Below are 22,817 nucleotides of genomic sequence, written 5' to 3'. Positions count from 1 at the left end.
AAACTGTCTTGCTGATCTCATGGTCAAGGTAGAAACATCACTCTGCAAAAAAGGCAACCTTAATTTCATCTGAATGTTTAATAATGAGAATATTTTCACTGTCGGTAAGCCATATCTTGCCAACTACACATTTTAACACCCAAATCTTTCTTCCTCAAATACAAGGTTTTTATCAAGTAGCTGAACATCTTTAAATCTATTAAAGTCTTCTTAGATATACTAGAAAAAAACAAGAAAATATATGTATAAATGTGGACAAGTGAAGGGGAGGCTTTAATAAGGAGGACAACCAGGTTTCATTTCATTTATAACTTTGGAAAAGAATCAGATGGTTTTTACTCAGTGTTAGCATCAGTTTTGGTCACCCATATGAGTTGGTCAATTGCAAAAAAGAGACTTGTTTGTTTTAAGTTACATGCTCACACAAACAGTGGGGATTAGCCAACTAAAGAAGTGCGTTCTGTACTTTGAAAAGGAACTAGCAGTAACTTCAGGTTCAGTTTGGGATTTTCAGTATGACCATGCTGGTTCAATTCTTACCTTTTAACATATTCTGCTTCTTAATTGATTAATTACCTGAGAAAATTCAAAGATGAAAAGGACAGCAGTGCACGATTAGCGTGTGTTTTATTTTACCCATTATACCTTTGCTAGATATATCTAGCCAAAACTGATAATTGTGTGCCTAAAACAGCCTAAATTGAGTTGCTATTATAGGCTAAATTTTAGAAACAAACAGCTTAAACTCTCTAAACTTTCTTCTAGCCTTGTCATAATGACTGGTCCTCTGATTTTAACTCCTTCGGTTTTACATTGCCATGCACATCTCTTGGTTGACCTAACAAGCAGCTTTGTTGTACCCCTTGCGTGTGATCTTCAATGTTAGGTGTAAAAAAGTGAGAGCTCTTGATAAATCTTTCATATGTAAAACCTGCTTCCAAGTATAGCGCTGTGGGCCTTGCCTGTGAATTACAAAAGTTGTCATTTTGGTTTAAGTTAGAGTTAACTTTTTATAACTGAATTCAAAAAATTCTTTGAATAAATTTGGGGGTCAAGAAATCACCAAGGCATTAAGAGGGCCAGAAGAAATATAATTTTTTTCATTTCATTTGAAACAGTACATTCTTTATCTTTTACTATTTTTGTCAAACTCAACAATAATTCCAACTGAGGACCATATGTATAAACTTAGGGTTCCAAGAATCTTCTCAGGGTTATGTACCAGATAAAATCATGTTTTATTTTCATTCAGATGGAAATAAAACACAAGACGCAGGTGTTGAACAGCTGTCCAAGTGTCTATAAATCCATTTATAAGACACGGACTCTTTCACTGATCTGAAAGGTTTTTATTCCCAAACTCTGTGTTGCAACCCAATTCTCAGAAGAGTTTTGTTATATTGGAGTGATTAATAGAATTTATTTTAATTAATATTTTTCAATTTTACATAAAACGTCTGTGCTACATTTTTTAAAAAAAAACTGCTCTTACTCTTCTGCAGTTCCACTCTAATGCTAATGCCACAATCTGTACCAATGCCAAAATCCTGTCTATGCCTAAAAGCAGATCATGCATTCCAACAGGTTATTTTTCATCCCACTTCCATTCATCATATTCAGTTTGAAATCATAATTTACCATTGTGTGCCTCTCTCTCTCTTTTCATATGTTTTTCATCACCATAATTCTTCAGAAGCACTATCTCGATGTGCAGCTGGCACATTGTGGAAGCTGTTAAGCTAGCAGATGCATATCTAAAGAGCCTGTGCAGCCAGGAGGAGTAATATGAGGGATTTAATTTTCATTTAAATTACAAAAGATTAAGACCTTTAACCACTGTTTAACCACTGAGCTGCGAAACAATGTTTGCTCATACCTTTTGTCTTCTCAGTATGATTACAGGACATCGTCAAGCAAATAATCTGTAACCAATGCATGGATAAAATGGTTCTCTATTCCAACCACCTTGCAGAGTATATTAGTTGATAGGCTGATACTTTTGAATTAAATAATTCTTAAATGTCAATCATGCCGTGTGAGAACACTTCCATAAGTTGTTCTTAAGATCACAGTGTTCTAAATATAATGTACTCATGTATAGAGTATTGTGACTAAAGTGACAATACTTTTTACCAACAGTTTGGCTTATCAACAACCCGTACCACAGATTAGTTACTTTACTTTCATTAAACAAGTTCATTTTTGAAATGATAGTTGAGAATTTTTGTGTTGTGAATCTATTAAAAAGTTGTGAGCAGTTGTCTCACATGCAGTAGGTAACTTTATAGTTTTCTGATATAAAGCTAATGGCTAATCTGGGAGAGGCAGACCATATAGCCGATTTCTGTAGTGTGTTTACTTAAATCCTATTTCATCAACCCTTTAAGGTGTTGTCAGGTTTGCAGCAGGGGATTTATTTAAACAGAAACAGTGATTATCTACATGAAGGTAGGAGGCAGTGCACCAAAACTGATCTTGTGTCAGACCCTTACTCAGAACGTAACACATATAAGCTTTGCCAACCATATAAGTCAAGTAGTGTAAAACCTCTAAAACTGTGCTACTATAACTTAAGCTCTTTAGACCCTTTTACTTTTATGCATACTCTTAGTTCTTTGTACATGTTTTTTATGTTCCAACGATTTTTATTTTACTCAGTTGAAAAAAAAACACATTAGAAGTTGCAGTGATTTGTTTTAAGTGTTAACAGACAAGTCTTAGGTTCCAGTAATTGTGATTCTTGCTTGGCTGTTATTTGTTTAATGTAGCATTGTTGCTCTGGAGTATTGCATGGGATCACAGGGTGTAAACGTTGGTAGTGGAAACCTTTTCTGGGTTAGTGGTCAGGAAGCCAATGATGATGTGTGTTAAGGGCAGAAAGATTAGAAGAAGTTCATGGAGGTAAGTATGTTGTGTCTGTTGCAAGAAGGCTTACAGCTGGTCCTGGTTGAATGGTGATTTTGGCGACTTATACATGATGTATTTAAACCAGACAAGTTGCAGTAGCGCATCTGTTGAAGATAAGTCTCCAGGTAGGTATTCCACAAAGCAGTGAGTGAACACTAAGGTGTCTCTGGAGGTAACACAAGTTAGGTTTTAAAACATTTAACTGTACATTGGTTTTAACCCCAGTAAGTTTAAAATAGTAATCTGGCTGTATACTAAGAAAACAGAACGTGAGTGGCATCTACTTGCGGTAAGGCTTTACCTACTTACAAAATATTAACAGAACCTGATGTCTGAACTACTCCTTATAGCTCAACTATTATATTCTTGACTAATTGTATAAAACATCCAGTTGATGAGAATATTATATAACACTACCGTTACTGTCTCATTTATTACCACTTTTAATTATTAGTTTTCTTTAGGCGTGTATTGAACAGAGCATTCATTTTAAAGGATAGAAAAATAAATTATGCTTTAATAATATTGCATCAATTTTGGTAAAAATAAAAATGGCTTTGCATTCTTTGACACAGTCGCTTTTTGTGGTTGTAATTTGGGTTGTGAGTCATGAAAAGATTGTAGGTCATGTCCTATCTAAAGGTCACGGAGTACTTCCATTCTGAGCCTGTTATTTCCAATAAAAATAGGATTTGTCGATAAGTAGGACAGGATTATACCATATTCTAGAGGTCGTGTTCAGGGGTCAAACTTGAGAAGTTTTGCAGTCATCCTTCAACCAACTCTGGGGAACACAGACTGAGACCAGCAGGCAGACAGACAGACGGGCGTCCAGCGGGAAAACAGGACACGAGTGTATTCTACAGTGAACTACAGGGGTAACTGGTCTGGAGGGAGGAACCACAGCGGGAAGAGCCAGGGGTGTCAGTCACCTGTCTCTGCCAATGCATGTCATAAATAACTTAGAAAAGGTTAGTATGAAAATGGCTCTATGGTTCACAAAAAAATGTATTCAAATACAGAACTTGTGCTTATAAGCTTGTAAAAATAATGGGGGGCATTCACACCAGGAAAGTCTTGTGGTCTATTTGTTATTTCCAGACCAAAAGCAGACTTGATATTTTTTTTTCACTTGCCGCAGTTTGCTTTCACATTGTACTTTTTGCAAGTGAACTATAGCAAAGCCGCGCATATGCCGCACAATTTAAGACAATCATAGCTCCCACTGGGCAGAAAAGACAAGGGCAGGACGTAGCACAGACCCAGAAATGGAGGGAAAGTCTCCTCTGCATGCAGCACCTATGTTTTGCATATTTGTTCTGTTATTACCGCTGCTGAATGTTTAGGAGTGTCAAAAGCAGCTCATTCAATGCAGGTTTTGGGACATTTCATCTCTAATTTTGGAACTGCGTCAGAGAATACCTCCTACAAGCTGAAGGGGTCCCACAGCATGTTGGCCGCAGCGTGGCAAAGCATCAGGTACTAAGTTCATCGCTACGGTAGCGTGATATGTCTTCTGTACGTGGGCTGGCTCGAGCTGTTTCCTATTCACTTCAGAAGTGAACCGCACCAGAGTCTGTTTGGAAGCAGACCAAGACCACCTCAAAAAGTGACTCCAGTTGTTTGGTCTGGACCAGAGTTCGCTTGAGTGTATTCACACCTCCACAAAAGGTCTGGACCCAGGGGGCAAATTCACTCTGGTTCATTTCATGTGGCCCAAACATGGCAGGTGTGAATACACCCTTAGAGAACTACTCATAAATGATTGTGGTACCTAAAAGGAACTGATCCTAGATATGTGAGTTTCAAGAAGCACATCTGTAGCCTGGAAACAAAATTGTTACATGTGCATTGCCACATGAATACACTCGTTTTATTTTTGCATACGCTACTGACGCAGCATGTGACAGCATCAGCACAGTAGTTGCCAGGGTACAAACACACAAATCAAGCAATCATAGTAATGTGTGGTGGTTACACAAACCTTTTTTATCTCCACTACAATTTTCACTCTGCATTTGCCCACTCTTCTTTAATAGTTAAAATGATAAATTATAATTTACCTTCAGAGCTTATCCAAGTATTATTGAAGTAAATTTAATAAGTATTAAAAAGAGAAACATTAGTATAGGTAGTTAACAAACATTGTGGTTTTGTGGTTTTTCCCATTCTTTCTCAAGGTTAAAAAAACTTGGGTTTTCTATACAAATTCAACTGAATCAAACATCCTGAACAAGAGCTATGATCAGTTTAATAATCTGCTCTTGTAGTTCTTAATATTTTCCCTGGACACTACATATATCAGGAACAAAGCCTCAGCCCCACACTGTGATTATTTTGGAAATGGTCTGATCCTTGGCCAAAAAACAAGGAAATCCCAAGACAGGAATAATAAAGCAACAACAAAGACAAACAAGAACAAAATAAACTAACAAAAACATCCCTCTAACATAAATGGATGGAAGCCGAGACCTCTAGCACCTAATAAATCTTGTTTAAGGTCATAACAATGTAACAACGGTAGTAGCAAAAAGCACCTGGACAGAAAACAAACATATTCCATCCACAACTTCAGCAATTACATCTGTGAAAATACAAACTACAGTCAAAGGGAGAAAAACATAGTCTGTTCAAAGCCTCACAAACAAATATTAAACTCTAGAAGCATTGTAGGTGCCATGACACTACATTTCTTGTAGTTGATTTTGCTGCATATGTAAATTCTCTAACGAATTTCAGAAAAAAACATCGTCAGCTTGTTGTTTGGTCAGGCCAAATGCCACTTCTCAGTAAAAGGGTTGGTTGCATTAATCATGTGTGGCTCTACCTAGTTGACTTCACACTGATTGGCTACAACCATATTTGGAAAAGTGGCCAAATGTGTTGCGGGATGTCGGAGAAGCGAAGCCAAGCTGACCAAAGGCTTTAACCTAATGGCGTGAATCATCACAGTGGGACCAAAACAAAAAGCTACATGGATGGCACAGCGGGGAGCTTGTTACAGCAGCTCTTTATGCAGCTGGGAGCCAGGTCCACCGCGGTGCCGCAGCTCGCTGCCAGCACTGCCGTGACACAGTAATATGCAGCTGGGATCCAGTTCTCCTCTGTGGTACCAAAGCGGAGAACTCGCTGCCAGTACAACGGCGACACAGTGTGGTATGCGGCTGGCTGGCAGCTCTCCACCATAGTGACTGCAGGGGAGAGCTCGCTCTCCTGAGCAGCGACAGGAAAATGATGCCGCTGGCAGCGGTTTAGCTTCAATCAGCCAACCAGATTTTTCAGTTACAAACACACCTTCTTAACATTTTACAGGAAATGAAATAGACTTTCAGGTAATGACAGCGTGGTGTCACCACCTTCCATGTTGGTACAGAAGCTGTCATTTTTTTATCCGTTTGTTTGAAAACCCTGACTTGAATTGCCCCACAGGAAACCGTCGTCAGTGAAGTCCCCTTAAATGAACTTCAGCCACTCTTCTGTGTTTTTCTGGTCCTTCAGGTGTGGAGAATATGATTTACCTAGAAAGACAATCTACATATAAAGATAACCCGTTTTCTGATCTGATGTTTTTTGAGCAAAGCAACAAAGCTGACTGCCCCTGAAAAGGTCCTTTGGTATTCGGTTTTGACATTCACATAGCCTCATCAGTGCACAGCAGATCATATTACACCCCCAAAAAGCTCAGAAAAATTTAATTAGTCGTCATGGCCCCTTTAAAGGTGACGGACCACAGCAAATACCAACAGAGAACAGGATTTCCATTTTCACAGCCCTAAGCATATTCTTAAAATAGCCGGTCATGTCCTCAACAACGTATCTGAGCATTTAAGATCCAGGGCCTGAAGCGCCATCCCACAACAGCTTAGCCACATTTTAAAGAACGGTAAACACTCTCTCTTTGTTATTTAAGTATTATAATGTTCCTGTGCAACAGCTGATTTCTGAATGCAACCTATGTTATAGAATAGAGCTTCACCGTCTGTTGAATTAGTCATCGTGTTTACAGTACATGCAATGTTGCAGTCAGGGTTTGATTATTTGGTAGGCCATAAGAATCCAAGTGCTTTTTCATTTACCCAGCAGGATAAACTTTCACTACCCTTGATACCAACACCTGAATTACACTTACATCAGCCATTTTTTTTATCATGTTTACCTGTCCAGTTCTTAACACAAATAGCACATCAGTCAATCACATGTGAGCAATTAAATGATTAAGGCAGCTCGACATGGCGAAGACGACTTGCTGAAGTTCAAAGTAAAGAGAATGGTTTGAAAAGAAAAAAAGTATTCAGTGAGAGACAGTTGTGTGGGCCAATATACCTCGTTGATGTCACAGGTAGGATGAGATTGGGCTGACTGGGTTTAGAAATTACAAAGGCAAAAGCTGCTCAAATATTGCCTTGTTAAAACCAAGTTATGCACTAAAACTGGACAATAACTGAGAAACTAAGAAAAAACTTTTCCTGGGGCAATCACTTTTTTAGTTGCAACATATAAATCTGATATTGGCATGAAAGCATAGATCCTCTCTGTGTTGGATTAACAGTTTGGGCTAGTGATGGTCGTATGTTGGTGTAGGGGGAATATTTTTTTTGTAATTACCATGTTGGATTCCAAATAAGGCCATTTTCTGATGGCTAGAAAGACAGTGATCCATGTCTCAAGTTCATATAATCCCAAACTGGTTTCTTGGACACAAAGATGAAGTTTCTGCACTCCAGTGGTCTCAACAGTCACCAGATCTGAGTTCAATTTAGCACCTTTGGGATGAAGTGACAGAAGACGAACATCATAGATGTACAACCAAAAATCAGTAGCAACTGCAGGACGCTTTCAAAATTTCTGATGAATGTTTCCAAAATCTTGTTATATCTATGCTGTATAGAACTTGGCAGGTTCTGAAGGTGCATAGTCAACATTATTTTACATTTTTATTGATACGTCAAAAGCTTAATCTGGTTGAATGCAAAAAAATGTGTGAAAGATTATCACATCCTGCTGTCATATTAGTTGTTATTTTGGTTTCTATGCTTTGTTTTTTTCTTAATTTGTTAGTAAATAAAGTATTTTTTGTTTATTTACGATATTAACGGTACGTACTGCGCATGCGCAGCAGGGGTTAAGACAAGTAAGCTGCTAACAGCTATTAGCATCTCCCAGCGAAATAATGAAGAAAGGTCCAAGATACAGTGAAAAAAAAGTGCAAAAAAATGATTCCAAGAGACAAAAGACTGGAATGTCGCTGGGAATACAGTACGAACGTTGCTGTTCACTGAAGCAGACGCTAAACCTGCTGAGGCTCAGATGTGACCGCAGAGTTGATTGACGTGAGTAAATGTTCTGATATGAGGCTCTTAAAACTGCCCCCGGGTGCAAATTAATTTTTGGTTCAAGAAGGACTATCAAAAGACTTGGTTTAAAGAACCCTGTTGTATCCTGATAAAACTGTTTATAAGCATTTTACATGGCTGGACACCTTTAATTCCCTCTTTTGTGGACCAAGATTTTGGATGATTGGACCTCAGTTAATGGCTGCCCAAGATTTAAGATATTCACAAGTACAATCATTTTAACCTTTATGATATTGGGTCCAATTTTCCAAAAACCCTGACAGGTATACCTAATAAAGCAGCTGGTGAATGTAGATATTGGTGACTGAGATGGTAAAGCTCATGTAGAATAGTGGGCAAATTCTGACTTTTATAAAGAAAAAAAATGAGGCAATTGTTGGTTAATTGTAATTCATATTGTCATTAACAATGTTCAACAGGAATATTAAGACTGCAGTGTTTCAGATTTAGTTTTTACTCCAAGCCTAAAAAACAAAGCAAAAGCGACCAGAAACTATCAGAAAGGATCCATCTCTGAGCAGATGAAAGTCCGGAGCCCATTAAGACAAAAGCATGATCATGTAATGATTACATTTGTTTTTTACCAAAGAAATCGGAAATGAGAAAAAGAAACAAATAAAGCTAATCCTGTATAATGTATAAATTTTGGATCAAAAGTTAGAAATGTTTCTGCTGCAAATAACCCATAAATTCTGATCCAAACGTTTCCTTCTTTGTTGTTGCATAAAGGAGAGAGAGAGGACCTTCACATGCATTGCAGGAAGACAGATAGGCACACTATAAAGTTGCTCTGTAAGTCATTTAAATTTGGAAAGGTGCCCTGTGCTGGAACAACTTGAAAAACACAGCAGGGGAGTTAGACACTCAAAAAAGGGAGTGTGAAGGATGTCATTACTTGCTGTAGAGTCACAGTCAGTGGTGGATTTTTCACTCACCAAAGAGCCAAAAAATGTCAGCACTTGCGTTTTCTGTGTCTCCTGTATTTCACATTTCACATTTTCACCTCTTACAGGGTCATCCCATTAATGACATTTCTGTCTCTCAGAATGCTTACACTGTGGCCTTCGCCTTCCAATCCTGGTGTCACAGTTTCTGCCTTTTGGGTTTTTGGTGACCAAGATAATGTAAAACAGAAAAAAAAAATCAAAATGTTTTTAGATTACTTTCATCTCTCCACTGCTCTCACCACCATCTCATGTCTTCAACTTTCATCTTTTTGTCCCTTAGGGCTTTCATTCAGCTATTCCCACATTTCTGTGATTTTTATTTATTTATTTATTTTTATTTTTTTTTGCTTTTCACTAGTTTCACCTGTTTAAGCTGCCATTTTTGATTCTGTAACTAAACAATAGGGTATATTTTTGCCTATTGCATGTATTCATACCAAAGTTCATCCACCTCCAATGAGATTTGCTCAATCGGAATTTACACAATGATAATAAAGTGAATAAAAATTAGTATACGAACAGTTTTTAGCAACGCAATGGGTGTATTAAAGACTGAATATTGACCTTAAAAAGATCTTTAAAAAGATCAATATTAACATGACTGACATATACAGCATCTAAATTTTATTAATGACTATTTAGTAACTGTTTTAGCTTATGTCTACGTACATGTACGCATACTAAAGGGAAAACATATTTTAGAGATATAAAAACCATAATTACTGAAAGTATGAAACATAACTAAATCATAATCACTGTTTCATTATTTTTCAAAGCAAATAAATAACTTTAAAAGAGCTATTCAGAAAGAAAAATGCATTTCTAGCCCCATCCCTCTTTAAATTAGGAAGTAATTACAGGGTTATGCTTTTGTTTTACATAGGTAAGGGATTTTTTCTATTAAAAGGGCCTGTTTAAAGTAATGCGCATAATACATGTGTGACAGCTTGTTGTAGCAAAATGGTTTTTGATTAGACTAAATGTCTGCATTTTTAGTTCCTCGCAATGCTCAAAGTTCATAAACATAACACCAGAAGTGATGAATAATCCTTCTGGTCAGTTATGGATCTGGTCTCCTATTCAGGTATGTGAATTGCCTCAAGCGACTCCTTTCAATGCAGAGGAAACAGTGAGGCAACTATGAACTCTTGACCCTATTTCTAAGGAAGAGCCAAACCATCCTGAGGCAGAAGCTCATTTCAGCCAATGTATCCGGGATCTTGTTCCTGTAGTTATGACTGACATCTCAGGGTCAAACCATGAACAGACGGGTAAACTCAAAGCTTTGTTTTTATGGGTCAGCTTTATCTTCACCATGACAGACTATAATAGCAACTTAATTGCTGCTGATGAGGCCCCAATAAATACTGTATATCTATTCCTCACCCCATGGCACTGCGGTTGAACAACACAGCAAGATATTTGAACTCCATCGCTTGAAGCAGAAACTGACCAACCTTGCCTAGACTAAGGAGGACTGGGGCAACCTGCTGAAAAAAGACCTCGACCACGGGCGCCTGGCATTGGAATCGTTGCTCCTGTAGCTGAGGCCCCCGCCACATCTACCTATAGGAAGGAACATCAGGGGTTGAGTGAAGATGAAGGCACGTGTGTGCTGGTTTCAAGGGTCATAACACTGCAAACATAGTTAAGATTAAATATTAAGGGGAAAATGTCCCGCAATGAAACAACTGTTGAAGACTGAAATGCCGGAATCTCCCGTTTTGTTTCATGTGCATTTGTTCAATGGTTCATGTTGACACAGTGATGGCCTGCTTTATATTCCCTTCAAGCTATGCTCAGACTCTCATCCGGTGTTAGGTAAAATAAACTCCAGTCATCCCCTAAAATCTGCCCTAAGGCTCCTCACACAGCAGGAAAACATCTAGGCAGCGTTTGCTTTCAAAGGACTTTGGATCTAAACCTAGTTTGCAGATTGTTGCAATTTTTATTGGTTGGTAGGTAAATAAAAGTTACAGAATGTCCTGTGTTGGGAGAAAGACTAAAGTACAAATAAAAGGCTGGTTATAGGTCTGAACACCGTTCACATATGTGTCCTAGTATCAGGCCAGCTGACAGCTTTGTCAGGGCCCAGGACAATATTGTTTTTTTGGACCCCTCACACACAGACACAATGACTGTGTGCACGGTTTCTTATATGCTCTAGAAATCTTACACAAAGCTTTTCCTATTATATGTAGGATATGTTAGATATGTTCTATGTAATTAAGTGTTCTAATTTCCCTATTCTCAACTTTATAAATGAACAGCCAGTATTGGTCATTTTGGTCAGCCATAATGTTGGATCATTGAGATTAAGTTGGTGATAATTTTCTGATCCATTCTGCTCAGACTCTCCGACCAGGAAGCCAGCCCAACCATTCACACTGTGACTGTTATCTGCGGTGGCTAAGGGCGTAACTTTGGGTCTACTCAGTTTTCCCAGGTGTATTTATTTACACGGCCATAAGTAATTAGACAAGAGGGGATTAAGCTAGAATTGTTTACATGGACAATTTATATGTTGGGTCTTTTACTTGGTCATCGGACTCTATGTATTCTCTTTCCCTCTCTTTGGTCACCCAGTTTCTTCTCTCGTTGTCTCTCTCCCTCTTGAGAGAGAGAGAGAGAGAGAGAGAGAGAGAGAGAGAGAGAGAGAGAGAGAGAGAGAGAGAGAGAAAACGACCACACACCCACCCACCTGTGTTGATAGGCATGCTTAGTATCACTGACAGATGAGGTATCATAGTAATATACATGAGTAAATTCATCAGTACAAGTTGCCCTTAAAAAGTTCAAATATACACTAATAGAAACTTGAATTGGGTGTCTTTCAGCAGAAATTGACATTTATAGTCTCTGAAGGCCAAAGTCCTGCATGTCAGCATGTCTTTAATATGATTTAAATAAATGGACTAAGTGCAGGCTCCTGAAAAAAACTTTACTTAAAGTATTTGAACCTCCAGGACCACATTAGCTCAGCTTTGTCTGTGAGGCTCTTGTTGAAGCTAAAGATAACAGAGGTGATAACAGGGGCAAATTCTTTAGATGTGGTTGAGTCAACTGACCGCAATGGTGAAGCTACAATGTCCCTTTGTTTAAGAGTCTTTGATGTTGAATGCTTTTGGGGTGGTCTATTTATACTTACGCATTTTGTGGGATACACTGCCAGTGGACAATTGTAGAATAGAAATGTCCCATTTATTAAAAAAAAAAAAAAAACAAGTAAAATCTTCCTATTTTGGCTTTTCCCTTTCAGGGGTCGCCACAGCGAGTCATTTGTCTCCATCTAACCCTATGTTTTACATCTTCTTCTCTCACACTAACTACAATAATTTCCTCTTTCTCTTCAAATCTCTTCTTTGGTCTTCCTCTAGCCCTCTTGCATCAGCTTCCTTATACTTACTATCCCTCCCCGTACACGTCAAAGCAATCTCAGTCTGGCCTCCCTGGATAAAACAGGGAACATATAGGAGTATGTTAACATGCTGTTAATAGATTGTGCTCAGAAAATGGAGAGCAGGGTCCATGGCCTTTCCACAGTCCTGGTGTCTTAAGGTGGGATCTCTGTAGTTAATCGCCTGCAGTGCCTTACAAATGTATTCACAACTTTAATACATTATAACCACAAACCTTAATGTATTTTGATGGGATTTATGTAAAAAAAAACCAACACTTAGTAGTCCATAATCATGAAGTATGAGTAAAATACTGAGTACAATAATGATACATGGTTTTCCTTTTTTTAAATAAAATCCTACAAAAAAAGAAGTTTAAAAATAAAAAAATATGAATGGCCCCTTTACTCTGATACACCTAAATAATATCCAGGGCAACCAACTGCCTTCTACAGATTGCATTTTGCCACTCAGTAGTTCACCAGCTTCCTGACTGACCAGCAGCAGAAGGTGAGGCTGGGGAACATCTTCTCCCACACAAGAACCATCAGTTCAGACACCCCTCAGGGGGGTCTTCTCTTACCACTCCTTCTGCCTGTGAAACACTTGACGTTTGCAGATGTCACCACTTTCATGCCTGCTGATGAGTCTACATACAGTCAAGAGGTGAATTGGCTAATCACAACCACATGGAGCTTAACCCACTCATGACTGTGGAGATGATGGTAGACATCCAGAGTACTCCCACCACACTGTCTTCCTTCACCATCCTCAACACAATGTGTCTGTGAATCACTTTCCGTTCTTAGAAACCAACCTTTTTCGGGACCTGAGCTTGTCCTCACACATAGACGCTATTGGGAAGAAGGACCAGCAGGGCCTGTGCTTCCTGCGACAACTGAAGAAGTACAACCTTCCACTCAAGCAGCTGATAATTTTCTATAATGCCATTGGTCAGTTTGTCCTCTGTTCATCCATTACAAGATAAGGTTTGGCTTATCCACAAAACAGTTCAGGTCTAAACTGCAACAAACAATTAGGTCTGCAGAGAAGATTGTCAGGGCTATCCTGGGTGCGATTTGCCAGGGGGGATGGGGGGGATTTACCCCCCCTCTGCTTGTGACGTCCCCCCCCCCTCTGGTCATTCATGTTTTATCCCTGGGGGGGATACATTCCTCCCCCCCTCGGGTCTGAATTTAAAAATGTATATAAATTAGGGCTGTCAGTTTTAACGCGTTAGACCACAACGCCGACATATTTTTTGTCGCCGTTAATCGCGCGTCAAAACACACACAGTTCCCTAATGTTTTTCCCCGCCGCGCTCTCCGGACTGAGGTTTCTTTTACCCTCGGCGCTTTCCGTAGTTTCAAAAGAGCTAGAGACTGTAGCGAAACAGACCCATGCTCACTGTTGCACAGGCTGTTCATTTCATGCGACTTTGGACTCCTTTTATTCTAAAGGCGCTTGTAAATTTTATAAGTCACGGGTTGCGTTTTTTTTGGGCACGTTTCTGAAAGTGAAATCGCTTATTTGGGCTCTAAAATAAGTGACGAAACAGCTTTTATTAAGAGACCTGCCTTCACTAGACACTTTGTATCCAGCTGAAATATCCCTCCGCCATAGGAGCTGATGGTAGTAAAGGCAGACAGAGCAACTCTGCACGTATTTTCTGCAGTTTACGGTGCAATAACCGGTGATAACTGCTGAAAGTAGATTACATGGTGCAGATCACCATTTTGAGCAGAGATTGGTTCTGAAGATGAGCTTTTAACATGCTGAGAACATTGCAGAAACCCAACCCATAAACCGTACTTTGATGCTTATTAATTTGTTTTCTCTGTATTTGACAAACTAAGGATGAATCACGTAGCCAAACGAAGGACCTGGAGTTACTAAACAGTTGCTAAACAGTCTCATTCAGGTATTAAGCTCCTGCCCGGTTGCAAGCAAAGTGTAAGACTGGAATGACCTGGAAATTTTAAACCTTTTTCCAGGCTTAAACTCTATGAATATGGATAGAAACAGCAAGCAAAAATATTCAAAGAAGTTATTTTTGGTGTGAAAGCTCAGAATTAGATGTGTGTGTGAGAGAGAGTGAAAAAGCGAACAATAAAACCTATGACTTTATTGAAATGTGAAATTTTTATTAATGCCTTGTCTATCTTTGTTTAAGAGGCAAAAAAATATATCGGCATGGTATTTATTTACACATTGTGTAAACATCAGGGCGTCATGATTAGTCATTTAGCCATTATAGTCCAGAGTTTAACATTTGGCACTAGGATGTTTTCATTCCAATTCTCAAAAGTGCTTGAAAAATAACAAAATAAAAATATTTTTTGTACAAGCATGTATTTTATTAGAGTCATTTATTGCAAAAGTGCATATTAAAATGCCCAAACAGGCTATTACACTTTCAGAAATAAAAAGATAAAACATACAATTAATTTGCAATTAATCTCGAGTTACCTATCGACATTATGTGATTAATCGAGTAAATGATCCCCCCCTGTGTTTTTTTTGCAAATCGCACACTGGGGCTATCCTACCCTTCATTTAGGTTTTATACAGGTCTAGGATCAAGAAAAGTGCAGCCAAGTCTTTGCCTTCAAGTCAATGCTACAAGCAATATTTGAAAAAAATCAACCACCACAGAGACAGCTTCTTCCCCCAGGCTAACATGCTGAGGACACCTCACTGACATACCTGACAGCCTGAGTAGTAAGCTACACTGCTGTGAGAAAAAACAAGCATAGTTCTAGTATCACAACTTTCCTTTTTCTTTATATATAAAAAAAAGACACACATGTATTATACTGCCGCTTATAAAATTAAAAACCTAATGTCTGTAAGCTAGCCAAAGTCAATGTCCTGAATAGAGTGCACAACCGTGGCCAATAATGCTGATTCTGATTCATATAATCCTAAATATGATTTTAACTCTTACTTGAAAAACCCAAAGCCCTTCATTGTATCAATTTATCAAATCTTGAGGACCTCATAGTAGCATCTAAACCTAGCAGAACACTTCAGTCTTAGTGGACAGGATTATTTGTGACTCCCCAATGTTTGTGACATTCATTAGTGTGATATTACCCACAGCTTGGGTCAATGAGACATACATGATTTTTCTTTTAATGGTAGTCTAATGGCCCAGCATTGAGAGTAAAGTGGATTTCTTTTTAAGACCGAGCTGACTCAGACAATGAATCATTCTTTAATTATGCTGCTATACATCCAGGCTCTTTAGAGAGAATCTATGATTCACCAAGCACCCCATCTATACTGCCCTATCTTTCTATTATTTCATATTCATGCCATCATTGCCTTATGCTTTAGCAACAAGCTAGAAGAATGTGAACATATACCTTTTGTACGTTGAGCAAATGACTACTCTGAAAAGTGTAATATGGTCTGCATTTATTAGACTTTGCCCTTTTGCTTTTATTTTACCTCAAGCAATCTAGTTCAGCTGCTGCTAAGAAAATATATTAACCCCACACAGTTGCTCAATCAAAATACCACTGAGTTCCATTTGATGCTGATTAGGATTAGGTCCTTCTATAAAAAAAAAAATAATAAGACTGCAATTTGATAAGCTGACACTTCAAAAATTCCATACACTGCTCAGACTTGACATTGCAGCATATTTTATTCTATTTATTTTCATTAATATAAACTAAATTATTTAAAAGAAAATTAGATAACTTAGTAAAGGCGCAAATTAAATAGATTGCCTGAAGAACAGAAGAGACTTTGAAGTCTTATTCAACCTTACTGAAATCTAAATGACATTTACAAGTAAATTAATCAGTGTGACTTGTTGCGGAACAAAGGTGGTCGCAATTTTTTTTCTTTGAAAGAATGCACAATTTTTTCAGCTGACCATGAGACATCTCCCCATAACGTGGAAATGTTATATCTCAGTTGAAGTGATCACACACACATTGCTCATGCATTGTGAATTAAAAGTGCTGTAGCAAAAATTATAAGGTGAAGAGTTTTGAACATAATTCTTTATAATTCTAAGTCTGGCAGTAGGTTATTATAGCTAGAACACTGAGACTCACTATTTTAGGTGTGAAAGTCCTCCTTGAGTCCCTGAGTACGAGGCGACTTAAATTTACATACATGACATCACATAAATCATAGCTCAAAAATTTATGCTCCACTTCTCTCTATGTCATCAACAACTATGTGCTTCAATGAAAGCCTCTCGGCCAAACTTCACAGCTTTAATCGAATTAGCATACAATTATCTTTTATAAGTAAAAAACAACCATTAAAAGAAGGGCAAGTCATTGTGTGTGGCAAATGTCAAGGAAAATCAAACTGTTTTATGAGAAGCCTTCAATACATTACCACAAATACATACAGTGGCATGCAAAAGCATTCATACTTGAACTTTTCCACATTTTGTCACATTCCAAACATAAATATATTTTATCTGAATCTTATGTGAAAGACCAACGCATAGTGGTACACAATTTTGAAGTAGAAATAAAATATATATGATTTAAAAAAATAATTACAAATAAAAAAACTGCAAAGTGCAGTGTGTAAAAGTTTTCAGCCCCCTTTTTTCTGAGTGCAATTAACTGATGATTGCTAATGACCACCAGTGTGTAATCTAATCTCAGTACATGTACAGCTGCTCTGTCCCTCAGAGGTTTGTTGAGAGAATATTGGGGCGCAAACAGCATCATGGAGTCCAAGGAACGCACCAGACAGGTCAGGGATAAAGTTGCGGAGAAGTTTAAAGCAGGCTTGGGCTATAAATAGATTTCCCAAGCTTTGAACATCTCATGGAGCACCGTTACACCCATCATCCAGAAATAGAAAGAGTATGGCACAAATGTAAACCTACCAAGACAAGGCTGTCCACCTAATCTTATAGCCCAAATAAGGAGAAATGCAGCCAAGAGCGCCATGGTGACTCTGGACAGACTGCAGAGATCCACAGCTCAGGTGGGAGAATCTGTCCACAGGACAACTATTAGGCAAAGGAAGGCAAGTTTATTTAGATATCACTTTTCAGTGCCAAGAATAAGTGCTGTACATGAATAGAAAAACATTGCAGAGGGAAATATACATAGGAACGGAAAAACATTGCAGTAACAGAGTAATGAGCTAGACAGTTGCCGACGTTTTCGGAATTTCTCGATACTCCAAGTAACCACCAGCTCCTAAAAGCCGAACTCCTGAAATCATAAATCTTATTTTGTACGCATTTACAACATCCTCGGCCGACAAAATGGACAGATACACGATCTTCCTCGCAGGAGTCAACTGTGCGTCCAGCTGCAAATGTCCTGCACAAGGGCTCCCCTTCGCCCAGTCTTCTCGTTGAGAAAATGTGATCAATTGCGTTGAGAGTCTAGCTGACCATATCCATAGTTCACAATTTGAAGGATATGTAGGCTCCGAAAAGATTGATAGAAGCAGAAGCATGGCAGATGTGAGGGAGGAAGAGGTAAAAGGAGTTATTAGTCGTTCCTGTACAAATGTGGTCTTCATGGAAGAGTGGCAAGAAGAAAGCCATTGTTAAAAGAAACTAATAAATCCCATTTGGAGTTTGCCAGAAGCCATGCTGGGGACACAGCAAACATGTGGCAGACGGTGCTTTAGTCACACGAGACCAAAACTGAACTTGGGGTCATAATTGTGTTGTACTTCCCCATAGATGAATTTCAGCCACTCTTCTCTGATTTTCTCATCCTTCAGGAGTAAGTGTAAACTTCCATCTTTTTTGAGCACCCTCGGATGTAACAGCTCCCCTTTTTAGTAGCTATCCTCTTTCCAAGTGGAGTAGTCTGACTTGCTAGCGCGACTCACACCATTAAATTAGCCACTCAGTGTATCAGCTGGGGAGAGAAGTGGGCGGAGGGGAGGGGAGAGAGAAAGCTGTTTGTTTGATCATGTGCTCTAACATGAATCACGTAGAAAGATAACCTATGCAGAAAGATAAACTGTTTAATGATTTGTCCATGTTAGAGCAAAGAAACAAAGCTGACTGCCCATGACCGGTGCCTTTGGTACCCACTCTTTGATATTCACACAGAAAAATGAAATGTGTTGTCATGACCCCTTTAATTTATATATATATATATCTAAACAAGGGCTGAATTGTCCCCTGCTTATTGCTTTTGCCCTATTTAAGGAAGATAAAATACTGTTAGATTGTGATTAACATTTTTTTTGCTCTTAAAAAGAAAGAACAGGGTATCAAAAATTGTATTGAGTATCAATTATTTTGCTTAGTAAGCGGTTGAAAATGTTAGATTTTGACAACGATAATACATAGGTCCATTATTTTCAAAACAGGTGGTCAGTTTCTGAGGAAAACAAACCATTAAGCCATTAAAAATCTGAACAACAGTGATTTAACAGTACCTTAACAAGATTCCTGGTGCTAATCAACATTAGCTCATGTTGCTGCTAACCACCTTGGGGCGAGAAGGTGGGTGAATTCTCAGATTTGGTTTCCATTTCAGCTCATCAAATTCTGTACCCATGGTCCTCGACTGGGAAAAAAGGGGATTGCCCCCTCTGGGTCAGGGGTCAGTCTCTGCCTCAAGTAGAGGAGTTTACGTGTCTTGGTGTCCTGTTCACAAGTGATGGTAGGATGGAGAAATAGACAGATGGATTGAGGCTTCTTCTGCAGAAATGCAGGCACTGCTCCAAAGAGCAACACTCTTGATTTACCAGTTTGTCTACACCTATAATCATGAGGTATGGATCATGACCAAAAGAACAAGCTTCCTCCAGACGGTGGCCGGGTTCAGTCTAGACAAAGGGTCCAAGTAAAGCCCCTGCTTCTCCACATTGAAACGTGTCAGTAGAGGGGGGTGGGCATCCCATCAGGATACCCAATATGTGCCTCCCTTTGGGTGTTTTTGGAGCTCGTCCCACTGGGAAGAGACCCTGGGAAAGGTCCAGAACTCATCAGAGTGACTATATATATCCCATCTGGCCTAGGTACACTGGGATCCCCTGGAATGACATGGATGATGTCGCTGGGGAAAAGGGATGTCTAGGTTTCTCTCCTGGACCTCCTGCCCAATGACCCAATTTCAGATAAGTGAAATACACTGGCTGGGTGGATGGTTTCCATTACAACTTACTCTACATTCAGTAGGATGAGAACCAGGGTAGGAAGAATGTGTATTTCCACAACCCCACAGGGCCGTTACCACTGAATACCAAAGGCTTTTTGTTTTCCCCGATCAGCATGTCCATTTTATTCATCTAAGAGACTCCTCAAAGACATCAACTTGTATTACAACTGCAGAAGTTTCCATGTGACAGTGTGTACAGCCAAGGCCTGCGGCATAATTTTCTTGAAATGTTCTGAATGGACCAACATTGGTATTTTGTTTATTCTCTTCCTCAGATCTTCATTTCTTTCTTCTTTTGTTTAATCCACTTCATTTTGCATTGGATCATACAATTTTAATTTGTATTGGACTGGGTTGTTATTCTAAAATTGGGATTTCAATTAGCATATGTAAAATACTGCTAGATCTTTGATACCATTTAATTTTACGGCATAAATAATAGTTCTAAAATAAGATGCACTAATATTTCTCGAACAACTACTTCCATTGCCTAATTGTTTATGAAAACAACATTTATTATACCAACTTACGTGCTATTTGTCTTGTAGAACTAAAATCCAGTTTTTGATTTTTTTTAGCCATAATATTTTTTTACGTTTCAAACTGGAAACTACGTTTTGCAATTAGGTATATTTACATTTATGAAGTGGCAGGTTCTTTGATTCGGCCAGTGGACCGTGATTTGAGAACATAACTCAAGGGCCAAGATCAATAAAATACTTAAAAGCAACTTAGATAATATTAATCCTAAAGTTAGCAAGCAACCAGTGTAGTGAGCTTGATATGTGTGCAAATTTGTGCCTGTTGGATGGATGGAAGATATGCAAGGGCATTTTGTTCCAACTGTAGAAATACAATGGAGGTCTTACTGAGTCCAAAATAAAAGATAATAATATACCTTCTATTCATAGAGTCAAGCAAAGCAAGCTCAAGTAGGCTTATATTTTTATATGAAAATGTCCCATCTAGTTGGCTATAAGTGACGTAATTAAGGTTTTTCTAATGTCAGTTTCAATTAATTTTTTTGTTTATTGACTTATATAGCACTTTTAAACATCCAAATAAGGAGACCAAAGCACAAACCAATGAAATCATGAAAACCATTTACCATGTTGCCATTAAAACAACAGAAAGATGAGATAAAACAAAATAGTTTCATTAAAAACTGTGCAAAGAAACATTAAAAGCCTTTCTGATCAAATCTATCTTCAATCTACTATTAAAAAGGCCCGGTTCACTGATGCCATGAAAGTTCAAGAAACCAGGTTGAAGAACATTGGGGCCATCACCGAAAGCTTAGTCCTTGTAACATCTAATAAAAGCTGACTGAATGATCCTAAGGACCTGCCACACACACAAACACTTTTGATAAATAATGAAGTGCAAGGCCATTAATAGTGGAAGGATAACTGTGCTGAGTCATAACAGCTCCAAGTGGCATTATATAAAGTGAGAATAGAAAAAGGGCCAGGAATGGAGCCTTGCAGGACCCCACATGAAAGAGGAGCACAAGAAAAAGTAAAAATTTTAATCCTGAGAAGAAATAATCTGCCAGACAAGAGTTGAGCAATTTCAGTGCTCACGGATACTGACATAGTGGTTCAATTGTGACAAGAGAACAGAATAATCCATTGTGTCAAAGCCTGGGGTGAGAATCAACAAATCAAGAAACACAGGGGACATTTGATCAATAGAACAAACATTGTATACTTTTTAATAAAGCACTCTCTGTACTATGCCCTGATCTAAAGCCAGAATAAATAAAAAAAATTCTAAGATGACATTGCTCTTTAAAAAAAAGTTGAGTGAAAACATTTTTTAAAACCTTGGTTAGAAAGATAAATTAGAAACAGCAAGAGCAACAGAGAGACCTTCATTAGTAGATGACCCAGAGATGCGTCTAACACATGCCACTTCGTCTATAAAAAAGAAAATTATTACACATGGAGACTAATGCAGTGAGCAGAGCAAGGGTTCATGGATTAACGTGGTTAACAGAGTTGATTGTGATAAACAACATCCTTGGACAATGTATAATGCTATTAAGTACATCAGACAAAAAACTGAGATTTAGCTTCTTTTAGAGGCCTCTTGTACTGATCATGATTGTCTCTTGATGTTTCCAAAGATTAGTTTTCTTTTCTTTTTCTATTTATGTTCTGCATTGTCACCTGAATCCATGAGTGACATCATTTAACTAAGGCTCATCTTGGGTTTTAAAGGTTTAAATCTAGGCAAGGGAGTCCAGAACGTATGACGTCTTTTGTCCCAATGACAAAAATAGTTGCAGAGTTCATCAGAAGCATAAAGCTGTGAGTCCATGAAGAAAAATGCAGCTGTTATGCTGATAATACTTGGCTGTATTTATCTTTGATGAATCAGATTAGTTACGTAGACTACAGGCATTAATTTATGTAATAAAAATCTGCTTACATCACTTGGAAAGTCATGGGTGTGTCAAAGGCATAGTAACTTCTTACTCCGTCTTTGCATTTGTCCTTTTACACAATGCATGTAGAACCTTGGAGTGTTTTGTGAAAGGGGCTTGTAAGCAAAGAATGGTAATTTTGGATTCATTCAGAATGATGAAAGTTGATGACGATGAAAAGGTCCAGATTAATTTGCCAGTAAGGGTTGACAAAGAACAAAGCAGATAGTGGTTGAAGATGTTACCAAGTTCTTCTGAATGGTAGAGTTTGGATTCAGTGGAAGCTCACAATGAAATACCAAAGAATGAGATAATTTACCTCCAATACAAAAATGTGTCCAATAGTCTGAATGAAAAAGTCCACAATAAAAATCCAAAGTGGCCCCAAACTCCAACTCAGGAGCATACAACTAGATCTTTAGATGCAGTAGGGGATGGGAAGAGTAGAAGGATTGAACTCACAAACCCAAATCATGACATAAACCATAGGTTTCTATCTCCATATTAATAAATGGATCCGCTATTTTGAATCATTTTTGAAAAGTTGTGCCCTTATGTCTATTTAAATGTTATTTTTTTTCTAAGTCAGTTTCTATAAGCTGCTTGAAAAAGGAGGGCATTAATGTCAGAAATATCAAAGTAAACACACTGAGAACTACAGATAC

General features: G+C 38.3%; 1 protein-coding gene across 3 annotated transcripts in view; it reads right to left on the bottom strand.

The window, feature by feature from the left end:
• opn7b (opsin 7, group member b) overlaps positions 1–22,817 on the bottom strand; it is an 88,871-nt gene that overhangs the window by 35,667 nt on the left and 30,387 nt on the right. Inside the window, exon 2 of one of the 3 annotated variants that reach the window (XM_036132787.1) lies at positions 10,666–10,774. The exons of the other annotated variants lie outside the window; for them this stretch is intronic. Within the exon in view, the coding sequence (XP_035988680.1) occupies positions 10,666–10,770 (105 nt within the window). The 5' untranslated portion in view covers positions 10,771–10,774. The remainder of the gene's footprint in view (positions 1–10,665; positions 10,775–22,817) is intronic. 3 annotated transcript variants of the gene reach the window in all.

This window comes from Fundulus heteroclitus, unplaced genomic scaffold, assembly GCF_011125445.2.
Source record: "Fundulus heteroclitus isolate FHET01 unplaced genomic scaffold, MU-UCD_Fhet_4.1 scaffold_54, whole genome shotgun sequence".
Lineage (NCBI taxonomy): Eukaryota > Metazoa > Chordata > Actinopteri > Cyprinodontiformes > Fundulidae > Fundulus > Fundulus heteroclitus.
This window is presented reverse-complemented; position numbering and strand designations above follow the sequence as displayed.